The 20311-nt window shown below is 41.2% G+C and overlaps 2 protein-coding genes across 4 annotated transcripts in view; one reads left to right on the top strand and one right to left on the bottom strand.

The window, feature by feature from the left end:
* The window catches only part of LOC105559763 (tricalbin-1-like), a 35396-nt gene extending 18481 nt beyond the window's left edge, over nt 1–16915 (top strand). For 2 of the 3 annotated variants that reach the window (XM_012008311.1, XM_012008309.1), the window contains exons 2-20: nt 1992–2173; nt 6553–6803; nt 9880–9965; nt 10137–10335; nt 10805–11172; nt 11422–11647; nt 12080–12228; nt 12382–12417; nt 12804–12898; nt 12999–13172; nt 13381–13578; nt 13658–13927; nt 14009–14182; nt 14273–14471; nt 14578–14807; nt 14875–15094; nt 15335–15455; nt 15513–15724; nt 16170–16915. In XM_012008311.1, the coding sequence (XP_011863701.1) occupies nt 2111–2173; nt 6553–6803; nt 9880–9965; nt 10137–10335; nt 10805–11172; nt 11422–11647; nt 12080–12228; nt 12382–12417; nt 12804–12898; nt 12999–13172; nt 13381–13578; nt 13658–13927; nt 14009–14182; nt 14273–14471; nt 14578–14807; nt 14875–15094; nt 15335–15455; nt 15513–15724; nt 16170–16324 (3426 nt within the window). In that variant the 5' untranslated portion in view covers nt 1992–2110 and the 3' untranslated portion in view covers nt 16325–16915. The remainder of the gene's footprint in view (nt 1–1991; nt 2174–6552; nt 6804–9879; nt 9966–10136; nt 10336–10804; nt 11173–11421; nt 11648–12079; nt 12229–12381; nt 12418–12803; nt 12899–12998; nt 13173–13380; nt 13579–13657; nt 13928–14008; nt 14183–14272; nt 14472–14577; nt 14808–14874; nt 15095–15334; nt 15456–15512; nt 15725–16169) is intronic. The other variant, XM_012008310.1, reaches the window with a different exon arrangement.
* A 52-nt stretch (nt 16916–16967) lies between these two features.
* On the bottom strand, nt 16968–18557 carry LOC105559764 (small VCP/p97-interacting protein). Its single transcript, XM_012008313.1, has 3 exons — nt 18330–18557; nt 17918–18085; nt 16968–17830 (listed from the first exon to the last, which is right to left on the bottom strand). Exons 1-3 carry the CDS (start codon nt 18393–18395, stop codon nt 17816–17818), a joined length of 249 nt encoding a protein of 82 aa, XP_011863703.1. The 5' UTR covers nt 18396–18557; the 3' UTR covers nt 16968–17815.
* Nucleotides 18558–20311: the final 1754 nt, after the last annotated feature.

The following is a 20311-nucleotide window of genomic DNA, read 5'->3' on the forward strand; positions in this document are numbered from 1 at the left end:
TATTTATAGTATACCTAACCAAATTAAAAGCTCGTTTTGGTTTATGACAACCATATCATAAGTTGCATGGACCAATGTTGTGTCCATGAGAACTATAATATATTGTTAGGTCAACCATAACTTACGTAGTTGGAAGAATTATAAAAATATGGCTGGCTCCAAAAATGACTATAAATTATAGTGAGATTGTGGTAACTGCAACTATTTTTTTCTCTCAGTGTATCCCGTCTGTTTGCCAGTTTGTCACGTTTTCTATTCTCCGTCCGATTACTATCTGTTCTTTTCACTAAAAAATTCCTTTCGTCAAAAAGAAATCTTTCAAATAAACGGTATCAAAAATCGCTTCGAAGAAGGGAAAAGCTATTATACGAGACTTTCGCACACAGAGAGAAAAAAATAGTTGCAGTTACCACAATCTCACTATAATTTATAGTCATTTTTGGACCCGACCATATTTTTATAATTCTTCCAACTACGTAAGTTATGGTTGACCTAACAATGTATTATAGTTCTCATAGACACAATATTGGTTCATGCAACTTATGATATGGTTGTCATAAACCAAAACGAGCTTTTAATTTGGTAAGGTGTACTATGAATATTGCAATAACAACCACAAGTAAAATTGCAAATAACTATATGTAATAGTAATAATCGTATTTATATTGAAAGTAATACAATACATTGCGTTCACTACGTTCATTGGTTAAATCACTTATTTGCACTCATAAAGAATAGTACAAGATAGCATCTTTCAAAGAAAAGATAAGTAATCTTATACGAATGCGTAAACTTATCCGTATTTATAACACCCTAAGCGGTTTTTTACTTATGAGAGAGTCTTGTACCGCGCGTCCCTCTAGTGAAGACATTCCGAACCACTTTACTTTTTTTACCTTGCGAGTAAAGTGGATGATAGAAAGTATAGTTAAATTTACTATTATTGTACTTGCACCTACTATATAAAACTAGTTAATTTAGTTACTATTCACCATCTTAATATTTTACCAGAATAATAGTTAAAAGCTTCATAAATAATAGTAAAATTGTTATGCTGGTTGGCATCACTTTGACTATGTGGTTGTTATTACTAATATTATAGTGATAATTACTATAAAAATGATATTCCTCACTATAATTATTTTACTATGCAATTATAGTCGCAAATACTACGTACTTTTTTCTCTGTGCAGAGATAGAAGGAGATTATTGAACAGAATGGGGCACATATATTACAATAAAACTTTGCTGTTTTTGGAAATTTTGCAAGATACAATTTCTAAACAGTTAATAAAATACCTAAAAAGAAAAACGAAAAATCTTATAGGACAACTTGATACATGCATAATTCAAGTTGTATAGAAAAATTTAAAGAATAAGCGAGAAGTTTTACTTCGCAATTTAAGAATTACAACACCTTCATAAATACTGGAACATATAATTCTCACTTGCTAGTTTCCAAAGAGACTCAATAATTCAACATGCATTGTATCACTGAAAGCTTTCCACTAAACAATTCCCTTCGTCAAAATGAAATCTTTCAAATAAACGGGAGCAAAAGAAGAACTTGGTCCAAATTCTAGCATCGTGGACACAGGCCTTAAGAAACATTATACATGCAAGAAAATTAGAACAAAAGTAACTCGGTTACGAAAAAGGGCAGTAATTTCGTACTTGCAATTACATAAAAAACTCCTTGCAAAAGATAGATTATATCCTAGGCAAACCTAGCAAATAATGAATACCCGTGCTCAAAATCCTCCCAGTTAATTAATCAATATCCTTCACACAATTAGAAGTTGGACATTAAAATTCAGACATTACTGGAGAAGAAGACCCGCATTCTCCCCATATATGTCGCTGGCTAAACGCGGTCGTTTAATTCTCACTTTATCCCGACCGCATCCTCTAAACTGAGTTTGAAATCCCCTCCCCCCTGAAATGTTACACATCATACACGTCTCCATAACGTTACGTCTTCTCTTCTTCAGGAAAGCGCGAGTCCATCGGAGGCGGGAATCTTGTTGGTAATTGGCCGTATTCGACGGGGGGTCCGATCAGACCCCTCAACGGTAACGTTGGCGGCGGCGGTGCGGCGGGGGGCACCAACATGACACCGGACGATCCAGCGCCCGACGAAGAATTCGCCCTCGCCGTCGCGCAAAAAGCACAGGTACGGCTGCTTATCATCGGCTTTTTGCTCGGTCGAGCCGAATAATATATTCTTGATAGCGCAACAACCGAGTACACGTGTGTACCGCGTACTCTCGCATGCCGAGTCATTATGCACGCCGGCCAGGAAATAGGCCACTTCTTCATAAACACCTCTTCTCGTGCGTGCGTCGTAAGTCAGTCAGGACTCTTCATTTCGATCCATTAGCGTGTAAATGGAGGCACCCGAGGAAAAGATTCCTTCGCCGGATCCGTGATTTTTAAAGTTTCTTCGCTATTTGCACTTTTTTTGAAATTGAAGAAGAGAAACACCGTGCGCACCTACAAGATCAAATTCAACTGTCGGAATGAAGCTCTACTAAAAGATCGAGTTAAAATCTGTGTCCACGATGTTAGAACTTGGTCCAAGTTCTAGTTTCGAGAAACGTGAGGCCAACTTGGAACTATTCCATAAAAGCTGTAAGTTGATTGGCTGCGCGTTCCTCTGAACTAGAACTTGGACCAAGTTCTAGCTTCGTTGACGCAGGCCTTTAGATTGACGCACGTGGAGCATACGGAGCGTAAGGATCATGAAATATTGAAATCCGATAAAGTGCTCGTCAATGAAAATTAGGGCACGCGTTTCTCGCGCTACGAAGTTACAATCGCGTATATTAAATCGCGTGCGAAGTATACGCTGGGTACGTACGAGTACGAGCCACCTATTTTTCACGTGAAACGCCTCTCGAGAGCGCGAAGCATGTACATATGTAGCTTCAATGCGCCGGTGTGTCCCCGTGCACGCGGCGGAGGTATTTTTTCAAAGGAGCCCACGCGAGTTGAATCGTCAATTCCGTAAAAGCGACCGGGCACAATGCTCTCCGTGTGGAAGAGGAGAGCTCCGTGACGACCTGGCGACGGGCGTTCGCGGTGCACGCCTCGTGCGCATCGTTGAACGTTCACTGACGTCGCTGGCCGCGTTGTGGCTATTGTTGTCGAACTCAACGATTTTTTTACGCTCGCCTCTGCGGTTTTAAGCCTCGAAGTCGACCTATTTAAGCTTCGACTGGTTACGTGAGAACGTTTAGAACAGCGCGAAGATGTGCATTCAGCTTCGATCACCGATTACAGTTGCATGATGGAATTATTTGCCGCTTTATCTAATTTGGGGTTTTGCCAATTCAGTGGAGCATCTTCAGACGAAATTTATGAAGACGATAAGGATACTGGCAGCGTGAGCAAAATTGTACAGATAGAATTAGCTGAACCGATACCGCAAAAGGAAAACCTTGTATTTTTGATGAATAAAATATGCAATTAATTGGGAGAAATTTATGTAAAATTGTAATTGCAGATTGTGTAAACGTGTATCTCTACTTATCAAATTAGCAGTAATTTATAAACTTTATAGTCTCGTTGCTTGTTGATTTCGTGTCGATCGAAATTGAATTTTGAGAAGAAGAAATTTCTCCCGCAGACCGTGTCTGAAGTTTAAACACTCTTTGAATGCTGCATGAAAAATACCGCGCGGTGTACACAGAGAGTATCCCCGAGATTATTTTGTGTTTGGTTTTAATTTAATTTAATAACACTTTACCGAACTTAAAAGCTCATTTCTCCTTTAAAAAATTTTGCTCGTGCATCTCGGAATAAAATTCCGAGAGAATAAATTTTGTTTGAGCGAACGATCAGACATCTTTTTTTTTACGCATAATTTGAACGTAGACTTATGGCCGATTTTTTCACTTCCCGATAAAATTATCCGGAGGTTAATCTCAAGTTTTGGCCAATCACGTGCATGGATCTGGTAGTTATCTCCCGTTTAACTTTAACCGTAACATAACTGGATGTGAAGAAATCGGGCATTACTAAAGATTAAGCATAATTTCGGAGCATAAAATTTGCAGCTTGAAAGGTATTGACGCTTTGGCATTTCAGTTCAGAAAAAAAATCGACACCATATTAGGCGGAGGACGAATAATTAAAGTCAAAACATCCCGTACATACGAGCACCGACTTATTATTCGACTTAGAAATTTATGAATGCAGAACTGAAATTATTATCTGCGTGGGAAGTCACTGAAGTAATGCTTTCCGGCACGGAACTCGTGGGATTTCTCGAGCGATCTTTATCTCGCACTCTTCTCTACGCTGAGTAATTAGCACTCTGCTTAAAAGGCAGAGTCCTTCGAGATCGATTTCGCACACGTGCTGTATTCGAAAGAAACCGGTCCGGAATTTAAAGCTCTTTTTTTGTTAGACGTAAAGAGGATTCTGACGTTATTCATGCCATTTGACTAAACGCGCGTCGAACTGGTCTTTTATCTTCAACAGATCTCGCGATACTTATCTCAGTACAATCTAATTAATATGAAAGCAATTCTTGGAAAGTGCGTCCGTTTGATACAAGGTAGTCCGAAAAAAATGACACGCACCCACCGCGTCTTGAATCGCCTTTTACAGGACAACGCGAAATTTTTTTCTAATTAAATCCGTTGCAAATACACGACAAGCTGTGACGCAAGAGCACTGAGCTACTTCACCGATATAACATTTGCTACGAGCAAATTTCTGTAAATAAGGAAAACGCAGCTCTCGACGAAACGCACAGTTCCGTCAAAGCTCGTTCGGGGACCGGCAGGTATATATACATTGCGATTTCGCTACGCTTCTCTTGGCATTGGGCAACTTTCCAATTAATGTAACGTTACGTTCTTAATGGAACAGGTCGAATTGCAATTGCGCAAGGGTGCGCGCTGCGAGCGAGAACGCGTGCACCTCTCGACCTCGAGACCGAGAACGGGAGTTGCGTGGAGACCTCATCTCTCGCACATTAATATCGGTCTATTTAATTTTAAGAGCGAAGCGCGCTTCACTTTGCGGAATAAACTGCTCGAGGATAATCTTGCCCTTTTGAATTTTCCTTCAAATTCAATCCTTACAAATTAAAAGTCCCGACGCTTTAATTGCTTAACGGACTGTTCAAGAATTATCAAAGCATATTCGAAAAAGAATTGTTTCAGTTTAAAGCAAACTGTTACTTAATGAAAATATATATATATCATCTCTCTTATTTTATATTCGCTATGTTTTCGCGTCTATTCGTGCGGCTACTCGAATATTCAGCAGCGACTCTCGCATCCTCTCCCTCTATTTCTACAAGAAGAGAGATATATAAAATTTCATATAAGACGTGCAACTTTCTTGCGCTTACGATTTATTATTTAACCACCGGGGTTAATGACGCTCATCGGTGACGTCAGAGGGACTCCTTCGGCGTTGCACGCGACGTCGCGTGTGAGCACGCCGGGATCATGTCCTACATCCTAGCAAGACGAAGGTACGACTTCTTGGACGACGAGTCGCGTGACGTCGCTTTCACTCGGCGGGCCCGGGGACGAAAGTATTTTCCGAGAATATCCTGAAATTGCGATATGCACGGCCTGTACGATCTTAACGTCCCGCGCGGGGTAAATTGCCGTTAATGATACGCTGCGAGCGAACGTACGGGCGGACTGTCATTGCGGGGTTGTTTTGTATCGCTAATATTCCTTTATGCCTCTTTACGCCGGGCACGGCAAGGTTGCGCATAATGCACCGGGCGCACCATCTGCCCGGTGCTCAGTTTCACATACAACAAATATAGAGATAATGCGAGAGGCAAGAAAATCCAATATCTCTGCAGTCCTATTCGGATTGTCGCGCAACTGTAACAAAGTAAAAATAACTGAGAAAGTTAAGTAAGGAAAGTAACTTCGTTAATATTTGAAAATATAGGTACGGAGATAAGATTTACGATGGAAGACCGAACTTTATTCGAGTTTATATTTATTTTTAGGATATAAATTTTCTGCCGAGGTGCTTTTCTCATATTTTTAAATTTCATGATTTCGTCAGGCTTTAAATTTTAAACATATTCTCTACAGTACCCTATTAATACGTTTGATTAGAGTCGCATTAAAAAGGTGGGAATCTAACGACACTAAATGTATAAAATATAAAAGGAGAGTTGATACAATTGAAAAAGATACTTGAGGCTAGATAGAGTCTCATTGAATATCTTTCTCAATTAATTAAATACGAGGTATTAGTGGCGGTAATGAGTGAGAGTGGATGCTTCTCCATGGCGCTCTAATTAAATCCTAAATCAGATGTTTCCGTCCCGCGTAATCTATCAAGAATTAATTATCCTACAAACACAGATAGGCGATTAATCAACGCTGACCCAGCAGTATTTTTAATATCGGTGCTAATGCAATACTCCGGAGCGCATTATGCGACTCGATTACCGCCGAATTGAACCGCAACACGCGAGGGTGTGAGATACGAAGACCCCTCGTATTTATTTGATACATGCAAATGCATGCGCATGAACGCGCCGGATGGAATATCTCGTTGCAGAGAGATGCAGAGGCAATCCGCACCGCTCTGTATCTCGGAGTGGCACTCGCGATCACCTGGATAATAGGAGCGGCTGGCCTGTCCCTGGCGTGGCTGGTTCTGGTCCTGGCACTGGCGACGACCGTCGTTAAGGCGAGAGTCTCCCGGCTCCTTCAGACGGAATTGCAGCACGAGCTGGCCAGGTTACGTAGGAGACGGGCCCTGTACAAAGACGAGACCGCCGAGTGGCTCAGTCTGCTCCTCAACAAGTGGCAAGTACCGTTTTCACCAGTTTATCGATAAAGCTAATCACGAAAGGAGAGTACGCCGTGCGCCACACGCCAGTGCACGCGGTTGTAACATTAACCCTTTGAAGCCCGATATAAAAGAAATATGTTTTTAAAGAGACAAATATTTACTGCGTACAAATACTTATATAATTAAATGACTGTCAATTGGACAAATTCGATCAATGTATTAGTCTCCTTAAACTCTTTCTTTCGTAACGAAACCACTGGCCTGAAGGAAATATTTTCTCTTGGAGGTATCTTTTCGCAATAATAATTCTTTATATACTTTATATATAACAATATATATATGTATATCCTGCTCGGACTTGCATATTTCTTATTACATATTTTCTGTTATAAAAATCTATCGTGTTTTAATAAAATTTGTTTTTTAAAATAAGTTTACGACACGTAAAAGATAAATTCTCAAATTAACTTTTATATTGAAAAATATAGTGAGGCTCAATGGCTATGGCATAAGGCCAGCACTATATTGCAAAATGAACGAGAAATCAAGGAAAATGAGAAATATTAATTGCTGCACCCTATGTATTTTTAAACAACGCAAACATTCAATTGCGTACCTTACAATTCAGCAACGAAAGGTGGTTTCGTTTCGAAACTATAGCGAAAGTAATGCGATCAATACGAAGTATTTCACAGCGAAACTATCAGAACGCAGTGGGTTAATATTTTCAAAAGAATTTCACATTCGTTTTTTCACCGCGCACTTACCCGCGAAAGTCGATTATTACAAGGCAACTCGATATTTGCTGTCGACATTCGCGTTTGCTAACGAGCACAAGATTATCATGACAGAGAGATTAGTCGTGCAAGATTGATGTAACGAGTCGTCAATTAATAAAAAAATTAACAGAAAGGTGACTGCCCGGGTCTAGAGGAGTTTGTGTAAGTTTAACGTAGCGATGCGTCCATTATTACCGTATATCTCGTGACCTCGCCGGGGACTCGGCTCTTCCGTATAGCTGTGATTCGCGGTAATAACGCTATTGTAATGTCGGTGGGTGTACGCGCACAGCGATTGTCCTCGGCATCGGACGGGTGAATGAACTCCCCTCGTTCGGGAACGAGCACTACATACGCATTTGTAAACATACCACATTCCTGACGCACGTGGTATAGATGTGGCCTTTCACGTTTCTGCTGCCCGTGCCGCGGATAAAATCCTTGCCCGTCGCCGCCGCGCCGATACATGTCTCGAACGGAACGAGTAGTCGACGCTGTAGAATCGACCGCGTTTAAATAAATCGCCATCGTAAGGCTCGTTGCATACGAAAGCTCGCGGGATCTCAATATAGTTGTTTTCTTTTTTAAACAGATGTAGAGATAACTGCGAAAATAAAAATCCCCCTCGTCGTACTGAAACTTATCAAAAAGTCTCTCTCTCTCTCTTTCCGTTTGTCGGAAATAAAAACGATGGAAAATGTTTAAAGGTTCTAGAATCGATTCCTGGTTGCAAACAAATTCGCGATTTAATCTCGAAAAGATTAATATTTTGAGAAGGAAAAAATATACCGACGGGATTGCGTCGACGGTCTCACATGCAAGCGATTTCCTTCACTCGCCGTCCTTTCCTCGTTTGTCAGCGGTCGGCGCGGGGCGAGCGGCAACAGGCGTGGAAAGAGTGCTACTTATTTGGATAGTTGATAGACCTGTTCGAGCATTCCTGAACAGTCCCGGCTGCGGGTTTCTCGCCGACCAACGGGAACATCTACATGCGGGGGGAAAAGCGATGAATTCAGCGCGACGCGCTACACACGCTGTGAACGCGTATAAAGAAAACGTATAAAGAAAACGACTGGCGCGATCGCGCACGCACGGCGCTTATTTGATCATATGCGAGGAAAAGTACGGTGACTTCGGAAAAATTCCTATGGAATCGAGCACCTGCAAAAAATTCCGTAGCGGCTGAAAGACCGGATAATAGCACCATATATTCGCGCGATATTGGGAAATAATGTAAACCTAGTATTCTCAATATTGGACACCTTCTCTTATTTAGCCAAGGTGTCCATTTAGCAATATTGGTCTAATATTGTATCGATATTAGACCAATGTTCCTATTACATCGTTAAATATTGGCCAATGCACTTCCAATATAAATCTAATATTATATAATTATTATCGTACAATATTTGCATCGATTCCATGGCCGATATTGGCTTTACGTTGGACAATACCGGCCAATGCATTTCTAATATGACCAACATTGGACCAATATTTAGCCAATGTTTAGCCAATGCACTGTGCTACTAGGGTTGGAACAGACTCTAGTGCACTTGTGGCGATACGTGTATGAAAGCAATTTCTACTTATTTATATTGTCCCCTCGGTAAAGACAATGGTATAAAAATTGAAGCTACAATTAATGATGATTTTGTAAAGTCACGAGACGCGTACTCATCACAAAATAATAGAGAATCTGCTAATAGCAGAAGTAATTTTACAAATTGGGACTATAATATTTAAGAAGAGGCCGCGCGATGGAAAATCTGGAAGGGTCGAATTGGGACAGGCAGGATGTTATCCAAGCACCTTAAAAAATGACACGTGCGTGGGCACGCGTTAATCTACTTGTCTGTCCTTTAATCTATTCACGAAACCGGCGTGGGCCGCCGAGTATTATGCGAATCAACTCGTTTATCGATGACGAAAATGGGATGTCGTTAACGATAAACTCTGGAAATAACTCGTCCGTCATGGCACCGAAACGTCACCGCGCGTCTTTCGCGCTCGAAAGAGCGCTTTATCGTATTAAATCTGTCCATTCGCTTAATTAAATTGAATGTTTAATGAATCGTATCTCATCACACTGCTCCTCGAGATATCTATCCATAGAGATTCAATATGAAAGGGGAGAGGATTTTCATGCAGATTGAAAAGACCGCGATATCAATTTAATAAACTCACACGAAACGATTCAATTAAAATCCGGCGTACCGATGGACCGTAGATTAATCTATTATAGATTACAGATCATAGGCCTTGTTTACACGTCGAATGAATTTACCTCACGCTCATTGTATTCTTTCCCCAGGTGGAGGTTCAGCGCCGCCAGCATATTTTCTTTGGCGAAGGAACGACTGGAACCTCTCCTTAATGAGGCCAAACCCGGTATACTAGGTAAGGACACTCTTTGTAAATACACAACAGGAGTGAGAAAGAGAAAAAGAAAGGGAGATAAATTAAAGGAGTTCGACCAGAGAAATTAATCATCGACCGCTCGAAGGATTCCAAATTACTTCGTCGTTTAGCGGCTCCATTGTGACTCTATAAGAGATACTCGTTTTTCAGGCCCATTAGAATTACGCGAACTCACTCTGGGCGAACAGACGCCGTGCATCACTCGCATCAGAACGCTTGATTGCTGCAGCGATGACGATCTTCCCAATGGCCACCACTTCGGCCAGACTAAATTGTCCATCGAAGCGGACCTGCGGCTGGACTGCGAGCAATTCCGCATGCTCATCACCACGCGGTTGTTTGGCAAAGGGTGAGGAGCGAGGCATTCGTCGTATTAAAAATCGCCCGACAACTTGTCGAACAATAAAGTCGCTTCGAGCAAATATCTCGCATTGCCGTCGCTTCGTGCGTATTAATTTACCTTTACATTGTCGCGTCATTAATTGCGATTCATTTGTTTCATCAGAATTAAATCAAGTTATTTTTCTCGACGAAAATTAATAATAAGTCTTAGCGCCTACCTCCCCGAGGATACACCTCTCTTTATTACTATGGATCGTAACATCAGATATGGGAGAAAAAAGGCAAACTTGGAAATTGATACGAAATTTAATTATAGATTCTTAAAAATTTAATTTCGTATAATTTGCAGGTTTGTCTGTTTTTTTCCCCCGATCTGATATTACGATCTCACTCGTCGTTTTCTTATTATCTTCTTATTAGCTTATTCTCCTGTCCACAAAACGGTTTACTAAATCTTTTTGCAAATACCCCGGCAGTGTGGGGATGGACATCGACCTGGCGGTGGAGAAACTGTCGCTGTCCGGCACGATTATCGTCAATTTAACCCTGAACACATCGGCGCCGTTTCCACACGCGACCGGGCTCAGCCTGAGCTTTCTGGAGAAGCCGGACGTTTGGTTCAGCGTAAAAATCCTGCGAGCGGTGCAGATGATGGAGATGCCGCTGATCAAGACCTGGATTCACGCGGTGGTCACGGACGCTCTGGCCAGCTGGCTGGTCGACCCCGGCCACTTGGAGCTGAACCTGAGGGCGCGGGAGCGACCGGGTCCTGGATTGGACTCCGTAATCAGCTTGTTGCCGCAGGGCGTGCTTACCGTCGTCCTGTGCCAGAACGGTTGCTCTGGTGAGTGTCCTTTAGATGAAAACTGCGAGCGACCGTACGCTAGAGCTAAGATCCTGAAAGAAACGACTATCGACCGTTAAATTTTCTTTTAGCGTGATTTAGCGCAGTTAAAACGCGCGGTTTTTACTTACTGTAGACATTCCCATCAAACACGCAATTGTTAGCTGTTATAATGGACGTGCAAACCATTATCATGGCTTATTATGGACTCGTTAGAAAGTCTCTAAACTGGCGTTTCTCCGTTACCAGCGAACGTCGCTGATGAGGTGAGATGGCTCGTGGTAACGGTGGGCGATCAGAGACGGATCACCTCGAACTTGAGCACCACGTGGACCGAGGACGTGTCTTTCTTGGTCGGGCCGTTAGACAACGAGAGGATCACCATCAAGCTGAAAGCGAAACGGATCGTTAGTACGATCACTCTGGCTCAGTTCGAGTTAGCGTTAGGGGTCTACGACTGGGAGAATTCGCAGGTGTAAGTCGGCATTGAGCACACGCTACGCCACGTCGCCCCGAGTATTCACGTCGATTTTCTTTTTCTGTCTTCACGTTATCGACTCAGCGGCTTTCGTTAATCCGTTCGTTTTTTTAAGCAAGTGGATAATCCAATAACCAGTTTTCACTTCTGGCCCGACAGTTTTGCAGATTATTAGCAAACTTTTATTCTCGTATTTTCTCATGAAAATCACGCGGCCTTTGTCCATTCGATATCTTGAGACGCTCGTCGGAGAGCGTGAGATTATTTAACTTATCCACCACTTGTCGACTGAAGGCGACTTAGAATCGAAATTTATAACTTTGTATCGAATTGCTAATTAAGTGTTAACTCACGCGCAACTAACCGCGCTTGACTCTCGAAGCCCTTGTTCAATTCTACCTTTAAATTCTATTCGTCTCTATTCGACAGCGTTGAAACCGTGTTACAACAAAAGAAACCGTCCCGCAGTAGCGCTAACATTCCGAGCATCAATGCGCGACTGGAATACACCACTTTGCCACACTTGGAACCCGACTTGCCGCAGCCAGAACTAATGGCCGATAACATGCATCTTGCAGGTACATAAAGAAAAATATTAATGTAATATAAAATATATGAAACACGGAGGCAATGTGCTTGTATAATTTAACTCAAATCGTAGACGAATATATCTCTGTGAAATATCCGAACACATCTGTCGCGATCAGTATTATCGTATGAAATATTTTCAGTGTCGCGAGACTCTTGCCACAAAGCGCACAAAGCAGGTAAACCTAATTGTGAAGTATCGTGTGGTGAAATTTGTGCATGATCGTGTGCAACATTCTTTTCTTTGGTACAATGTTAATTAAATGTACGCTTGATGGTTTTACTATCAAGATTCTTGCCCGAGTAAAACTCCCCTCACAGAAATGTAACAACTGGGAACGAAAAACTCACTGAACAATTACTAGAGTTCGGTAATTGCATTGTTAAAAATTACTGACGTACAGTAATTTTTTTAGTAATTACTTGGCTTACATTTCTATAAGGGTCTCGAGCGCGCCCAATTACCTTGTCGTTAGCTTTTCCGTGAAAATGTGTAGAGAATCCTTGGATGTTCTTTTTCTGATAAACTGAAAACAGGAAAGGTATTATCATGTGTAATTTTCAGGGGTATTGGTGGTTTACATTCATTCCGCTGACAATCTCCACGGCGATACCGCCCAGTGCAATCCTTATTGCATGCTGTTTAATAATCGAAAGAAGGTAAACACAATTTGTAATATAATGCGTTTCAAATATGCTTTGCAAGGTTTTAAAATGATATCGAGCAGAAACTATCGACGTTCTATGGGATTTTTTTCAGGTGAAAACGACGCATTACATTCGTTCGACAACGTCCCCGGTTTGGGACTGCAGAGCGCAATTTCTCGTGCAAGATTACACGCAAGTGTCGCTGAGCTTCGTCATTTATTCGTGGAATATAGTAAAGTCAGTGGATACAGACATGCTTGGACTGGCCATGCTATCTCTGTCTCAGGTAATCAAGCAATAAAGTTTTTCTTGACAAAGTCAAACGCAAAAAGGAGATAGGCATAATCAAGAAATATTTCAGATATAATACAGTATTTGAAAAATATTTTATACGTTACGGATTTATCATGATTGTGTCTCTCGATTCGTTCCACAATTAATGCCCTCGGAATGCTGCAAGAGATCTGAAAATGAAAAGTAACTTTTCTGCCAAGGACACGACCTGGATCGTCAGGAAGGAACTCATGCTCAGCGGTTCCAACATCGTCTCTGCCATGACGGTCTCCGTACTGTTTTACCCTATCAAGAGTGTACAGCAAGTGGTGAACAGTCGCAGAAGCAGCTTGGTTCCAACTACGCTGGACGACGAACCGAAAATCAAACGGAACAGTCTGCCGTGGATGCAACAGGCGGTCCGTTATGAAACCCTATATTTATCCGGGAAAAAATTTCTATGCGAGTGCCCACTCAAGTCTTAAAATACTCTTGCAGAGGCTGTTATTAACGCACAAGGACGCGGATCCCACCTCCTCCGATATATCCAGTCTCCTGTCCACCGGAAGCGGTTTGATGGAGGTGACGTTGCTGCGCGCGAGGGATCTCGTCGCGAAGGACCTGAACGGCTTCAGCGATCCCTTCTGCGAGCTGAAGTTGAACAACGAGACGAAGTACAAGAGCAGCATAAAGAAGAAGACGCTGAACCCCTGCTGGGACGAGAGTTCCATCATGGGCCTGCCGAAGACCGGGGAAGCTTTAGATATCGTAATTACGCATATTTCCCTCGCACCGAAACTTCATCGCGGAACAGGGAGAGACGATTTCTATTTTAACTTGATCTTGCAGGTGTTATGGGATCACGATACTTTCGGCATGAAGGATTACCTTGGGAAAGTATCACTGACTCTCGACGATATCAGGAAGCTGTCGAACAGCGATCAGTCCCATTGGTTTCCGCTCAAGGAAACCAAAACGGGATCTATAGAGCTGAAAATTAAGGTCTTGTCGGAGGAATGCGAGGTAACGTTGCGCGGCACGATAATTTCAGTATGCTGTAATTCCTCGAGCAGCCTCTCGTTGTAAATCTCCGTTTGAAATTCTTTTCTCTAGACGCAAAGCACGTACGCAACCAGCAATGTCAGCGACAATTCTTCTCGTCTAAACACCGAGCCCGATTCCTTGTCGAGTATCGTGCGAAGGCCTTCCATGGAAAAATCTAAAATACGTCTGCACTTAGATCCGGTCGTGCCGCCGCCACCTCCACCGCGCACTGTCACCCTCCTGAAGCCAACTACGTCCAACCAGTCCGGTAATGTCACGTTTTGAAACTTATATTTCATATTTTTGTGGACCTTTAGTAAACTGCGCGCTGTTCGACACGGGTTGCTACAGAGGTTTGGTATATTTTCATGCAGATAAGGTCAGCATCACCAGCAAAGAGTCCAACGACGTGAACGGAATGCCAAGTTTCTGGATTCCGAAGGTCATCACGGAATCGGTGGCGGGTAATTCCGTCGACGAGGCCGACACCAACAAGGTGATCGCAGAGAGACGGGCCTCCCATCACAGCTTGACCCCCAGCCCCGAGCAGAGCTTCGGCAAGAAGTTACCGCAGTACAACAGCTTCCGCATGATGAAGCAGAAGGTAAACGCTTCGAGTTATCCACGATCGAAACGTTAGCTTTTTCTGTAATTGTTTTGTGTAATTGTAGGTGAAGAGGGGTTTGAAACTTCGTAGATTTCGCTCAGAAGTGACTATAGAGGATAAGACCGATAACAAAGGCATCACGTTGAGCCTGGAACCCAGAGGTGGCGGAGAGGCCGACGCCACGGAGCTCTTGTCGGAATCCGGCCTGGCACACGCGGTGTCGCAACCAGACATGCTGGGCAGAATACGGCAGTCCAGTCCGCGATTAAGATTGAGGCCGAATGGTTAGTGGATAGTCGACATCATCATACGTGATACTATAATGTAACCGTGATAGATATTTGCATTCAGGATCTCTGTTATGCACACTTATTAATGCAACTTGAGACGGCAAAACTGAAAAGATAAAAATATAAAAATGTATATAGCCCCTTTTCCAATTTTTGATTTTTGTTTTGAAGAAAGACGACTAGAGTTTTAGAATTAATGGCGAAACATGAAGTGAGAGAGAATGGAATTTTCAGATTTAAAAATTGTCAACGGCACTAGAGAGAAGTATTCAGGGGTGGAAGGGAAGGTTCTTCAAGCGCAGGGTCTCCACGTAGCGCACATCGCCCAGTTGTACTGCCGAGTAAAGCTTCAAACGTAAGTTGTACTTGATGTACACGACAATTCGCGGATGATTAAACTGAGCATTTCCAGGAGCACCAGTCCGGATAAGATCGTCTCGCTTAACGGCGGTAAGACCATCGCGAAATCGCGACTCCTGCCAGCTATGCCTAATCCTCAGTTCAGCATAGACTTCCATATAGACGGCGACGGTGTACCGAGACAGGCGTTACTGATATTTGAGATCAGGAGCGCCAGCAAGGAGCTGCTGGCCAGTCGACGTATAACTCTACACGAATTGCTAGGTATGACATTTTAAGTATTCTCAAGTATAAGAGTAAGCTATCCTTAATTACGTTAAAATACAATTATAATGACATTACATATGACATGGCTTATTAATATGTAGAGAAAAGTCCTCTATTAAGAGATAGTAAAGAGCAGGTTTTCAACACCCAAATTCAATCACAAATCCTTTTTCGCAACAGTTACGCAATCTAACAATGAATTTCCCACTGAACAGATTTCGCTCCAAGGGCAGTAAATTCATGGTGGAATCAACTGACGATGCCTATTAATTTAATAGAAACTCCGCTATCTCGTATTAGGATCCTATCTCATAATAGGGGACTTTCCTCTATAAACTGTGACCTCACACACATATTATCTTTTCGTATCTTACTTATGGTATAGTTTTATACGTACATATTGTTTGATATATTCTTTAAGATTTGTCTTATGAATGCGTAGGTGTGTCTGCAGCTACCGACGAAATTCACACGTGGTTGGCGCTGAATAACGGCGCGTCACTGGAAGTACAAATCGCTCACGGAAGGGAGTTTAAGAATAAGTCGTCGAAAAAGTTGTTCCGCTCCTGGTCGGTTCATCGGATAGGGAAAATATGAGACTTAAAGAAAACCAGATACTGCAGCTGTATTTAACGCGCGTTCATAAAATCTTAAGATCTTTTAACTCGTTCCTGGGAACACAATTTTACCTCGAGAACGCGAATTCCGTTAGCGTTCGTCGCATTAATGAGGAAACGGATAAAGATCCTGATTAATGAGAGGAATATTTTTGCAAGTCGCGATTATCTTTTACAATCTTTTTACAAGCTGTACACAAGAATTCTTAAGATCACATCGAGCCACTGCATGTATTATAAACTTTAACAGCATTCCACATAACGTTTATCTCAGCCTTTTGTATGATTGCATTAACGAGGACTTGCTATTCTAAGTACATGGAACTTTCGACAAAATTGTACAAGATAAATTAGAAAGAGAGAGATAAAGATATATATACAAAGAGATATATGTATGTTAAGTCCTAATTTATGTATATTATAGATTTTTAATATTCGCAAAATTTAATACGAGAAATATATTGAGATATCAGTGAGATATATATTAAAATGCCACTTCGTTCACTCATAATTTCCGAATATATTACATTTGTACATTTACATGTATTGCTATTTTATAATACAATATATATTATAATATAAAGTGTAATAATATAATAATACTAATAATAAGTGTATATTTTGTATTACTCCAACATATTATATATATATATATTACACATTCAATATTATATATATAGATATAAACATATCATCAGAGTTTATAATTCAAATTGCTTTTATATCACACAATTATTCAACAGATATGAAAGTTGTATTTCAATAGATACAAACTTGCATTTATAAGGGATTATATGAAACAGTACGCTTTTAGTCTTATTTCTCAATATACATTTTTTAAGTGTAGGCACAATTATAGATCCTAAATCTGAAACTTGCAATCACAAAAGTATATTTTTATCAAGCAAATAATCAACGATATCTTTTTGCTCTCGGTTGTTCTCCCTCGCCATCAAAAATTTATAACTGTAACTCTGTGGAAAAAACATATACTGTATAAATGTAATACATTATAAAACCAGTAAGAAAATAGAGAACTACACTCGTTATATCACTAGACTGAAGCAGAAGCAAAATTTTAACGTTTGCAACGGTGGCAGTCGTGTTTTAGAACATGCAAGTGTATATAATCGTGTGTATATACATACATAAACTTATGCACATATAAAATATGATAAGAAATGTACATCAGTTGAAAACGAACCTCGGCGTCAACCGTTCGATATCAGCCGATGTACTCTTGTTAAATTAAAGGACTCGAAGCTTCTTCCCATGATTCTATGTAAATTATAAATTACAATTACAAAATAAGATTGCACTTGTGTGGCTATAACAGCATCGTTGGTAACGTTGGTAGCAGGTCTGCCTCATTTCGGTCAGCCAAGTGTCAGCCTAAGATACCTAATATCCCCCGAATGAAAAGGTACAGAGCTCAATCCCTCGAGCTGCGGCACGCGTCTCTCTCTACGGCTTATTGCACCTGCCACTGAAAAAAACCGGACACGTCAAGGGCCGTGAAATCTTACTCTAACGCGCATTTGAGCCGTGAAATCGCAACCGCCTGTGTTCTTACTCGTAGCGTAGGCTGCGTGCCGCTGGCGGCGGCCTCCTGTTCCCGCTTCTCGAGTTCCAGCGCCCGTCGCTGCTGCCTCTTGACGGACTCTACGTCCTTTATACCCCGTTGCTGTTGCTCGGCTATCCTCTTCTCAGCCGCCTCGGCCTGTTTCCTGCGTATGGTCTCCTGAGCAAACGAGAGAGAATGGCAACGTGTCAGGAGTGCAGTTTTTTCAGCGCGACACGGGGGGTTGATTCTCGAGCGACGGACAACCGGGACTTGTCGCGGGGAGGGATGGGAGTCGGGACGAGAGGTGGCCGTCGTTCGTCAAGCGTGTCACGACGTTTAACGACTCTTTTATACGCGCGGACAAGTGGACTGACATCGACGCGCCGCGTATTATTATAACCTAAGCGGGAGGGAGACGCACCCGATCGGGAGTGAGATCCTCGTACGACGTCAATCCCTTGTAACAGGAGCCGCAACAGTTGCCCATGCTGGATCGTTACCCGTGTAAAACGCCACGCGGTCGTTTCGCTGGAAACGTCGTCGTTAAATTGGATCAACGACGGGCGGCGTGCGTATGACAGATCCGAGCAATGGCTGTCGTCAACAATCGCCGACGGCCATATGTGCGCGCAGTGTTGTGCCCTGGGTTCCCTGGCACCCGCGAACGAGTGGATTTAAAAAAGTGGGCACCTGCACGAAGGAGCGATTAGCATGGGTGCTTTGGCGGGGCTCCCTTCATTTTTATCAATTCATATGACTTTTTTCATAAAAAAATGTATCAATGCATTATCGATCAAATGCATGAATACAACTCGTAACATTTTTTCTTTATTTCATTTTGTCGGCGACCGGGTCTGAAGTTTCGCGTACCGATAGATAAAATTCACAACTGTAACATACTTAAATTTCAATTTTTTCTACTTTCGGTCGGTTTTTGCAGGAGCCACCTTAAGGATGTATTGGACGTACAATCTTAGACAAAAGTGCATGAAATTGGAAATACTTAAATATCTACTCTTAACGCATAGTAAATGTAGATGTAAGAAACTTAAACGATAGTTGGAGTCTTATTTGTATTCCTACAAAGGTATTTTTCACTTTACAAATGTTTTTTCCTGAATTATTTGCGATTTTTTCACTTATGAGCCTAAACTTTTGATATTTTCAAAACTAAAAAATTCGTACCGACAGCACAAATACCTCAAGTTACATTTTATTATATTTTGTTTCTTTAAAACGGTGCAGTAAAGACTATTGAAACTTGGTAGATATTTTCATCTATTCGTATACTAGATGTATAAAAAAATTCAAAACACTGGTACTATTTCTTCTACATTTTTTTATCTGTTTTATCCGTGAAGATCGGCTTTTCCCATAAGACTACGTGTAAAATCAGTGTAAATTAAAATAGTTATATCTCAGCAACCATTTAGTGGATGCATTTTTACTTTTCTGCAATAAATTAAAAAGACTAAAAGAACAATTTCACAAATTTTTAGCGACTTTGTACTATTTTGAAGATAGGTCCGATACATCCTTAACTGGCGCACCGACGAAAACTCGCTCGCGACGAGGAAAGAACAGATAAAATGAAAACAAACTTGGCACGAGAATCACGTGTTTTTCTAATTATATTACGTGCAGTTCTTAAATTTGCAAAAAGACCACGCATTCTTCAGCCCTGCTTGAAATATTAGATACGGTCTGCAGATTACATTAGATTATATGCAATTTCACTGTAAATAAATAAGTCTTAGTAATCTAATGTAATCTGATCATATTCTATTTAATATTTTTAATAGGGGCGCGCTTTTTACTGTAAAAAAGTTAAATAAGTAAAAACTCAAGAAAAATAATTTTATATATAAAATATGTCTTTTGGTTGTACGTTTTCTTTCTCTTGTAAAATTTCTGGCCGTGTATAACGAGAAAAATAGTAAGAGGAAAAATTAAAAATAAACCAGGATTATCTTGGCATTGGTTTCTTTTTACAAGAAAGTTAAGTTTGAAGAAATAGAATAAAAGTTGCTTGCACCCTAATAATTGCGTATAATAAATTGCAATTTTACTTTCTGCAAAGTAAACAATGCAAAAGTCAGTTTTCCAATTATTCTTTAATTCTTCTTCATCTTATTTTTCTTGTATCTACAGAAATGACAAGAGAAAGAAAACACACGTGTTTTATCTATAATTACATAATTTCTATCGGGAGTCTTGAGTTAAAGAAATTTGTTTCTCACCCACTGAGCGCTTTAAAAAATAATTTTATGAAACAATACTAATTTAATTGTAAACCACATTTGAATTGCTCGAATCATCGACGATCGGTCATGTCGATGTTCTCCAGTTAATGCGGATACGAAAATGTCTCTGCGCTCACAGCTGGCGGGTGGTCTCGTGATA

This window comes from Vollenhovia emeryi, unplaced genomic scaffold (genome assembly GCF_000949405.1).
Source record: "Vollenhovia emeryi isolate VEMERY1.0 unplaced genomic scaffold, V.emery_V1.0 DF939255.1, whole genome shotgun sequence".
Classification (NCBI taxonomy): Eukaryota; Metazoa; Arthropoda; class Insecta; order Hymenoptera; family Formicidae; genus Vollenhovia; species Vollenhovia emeryi.

Bases quoted from the DNA above. Each gene is read 5' to 3' on its own strand.
- LOC105559764 (XM_012008313.1), bottom strand. From the start codon at position 18,395: ATGGGCAACTGTTGCGGCTCCTGTTACAAGGGATTGACGTCGTACGAG. The intron at 18,086-18,329 runs GTGCGTCTCCCT...TCGTTTGCTCAG, and splicing joins AGGATCTCACTCCCGATCGG to GAGACCATACGCAGGAAACA.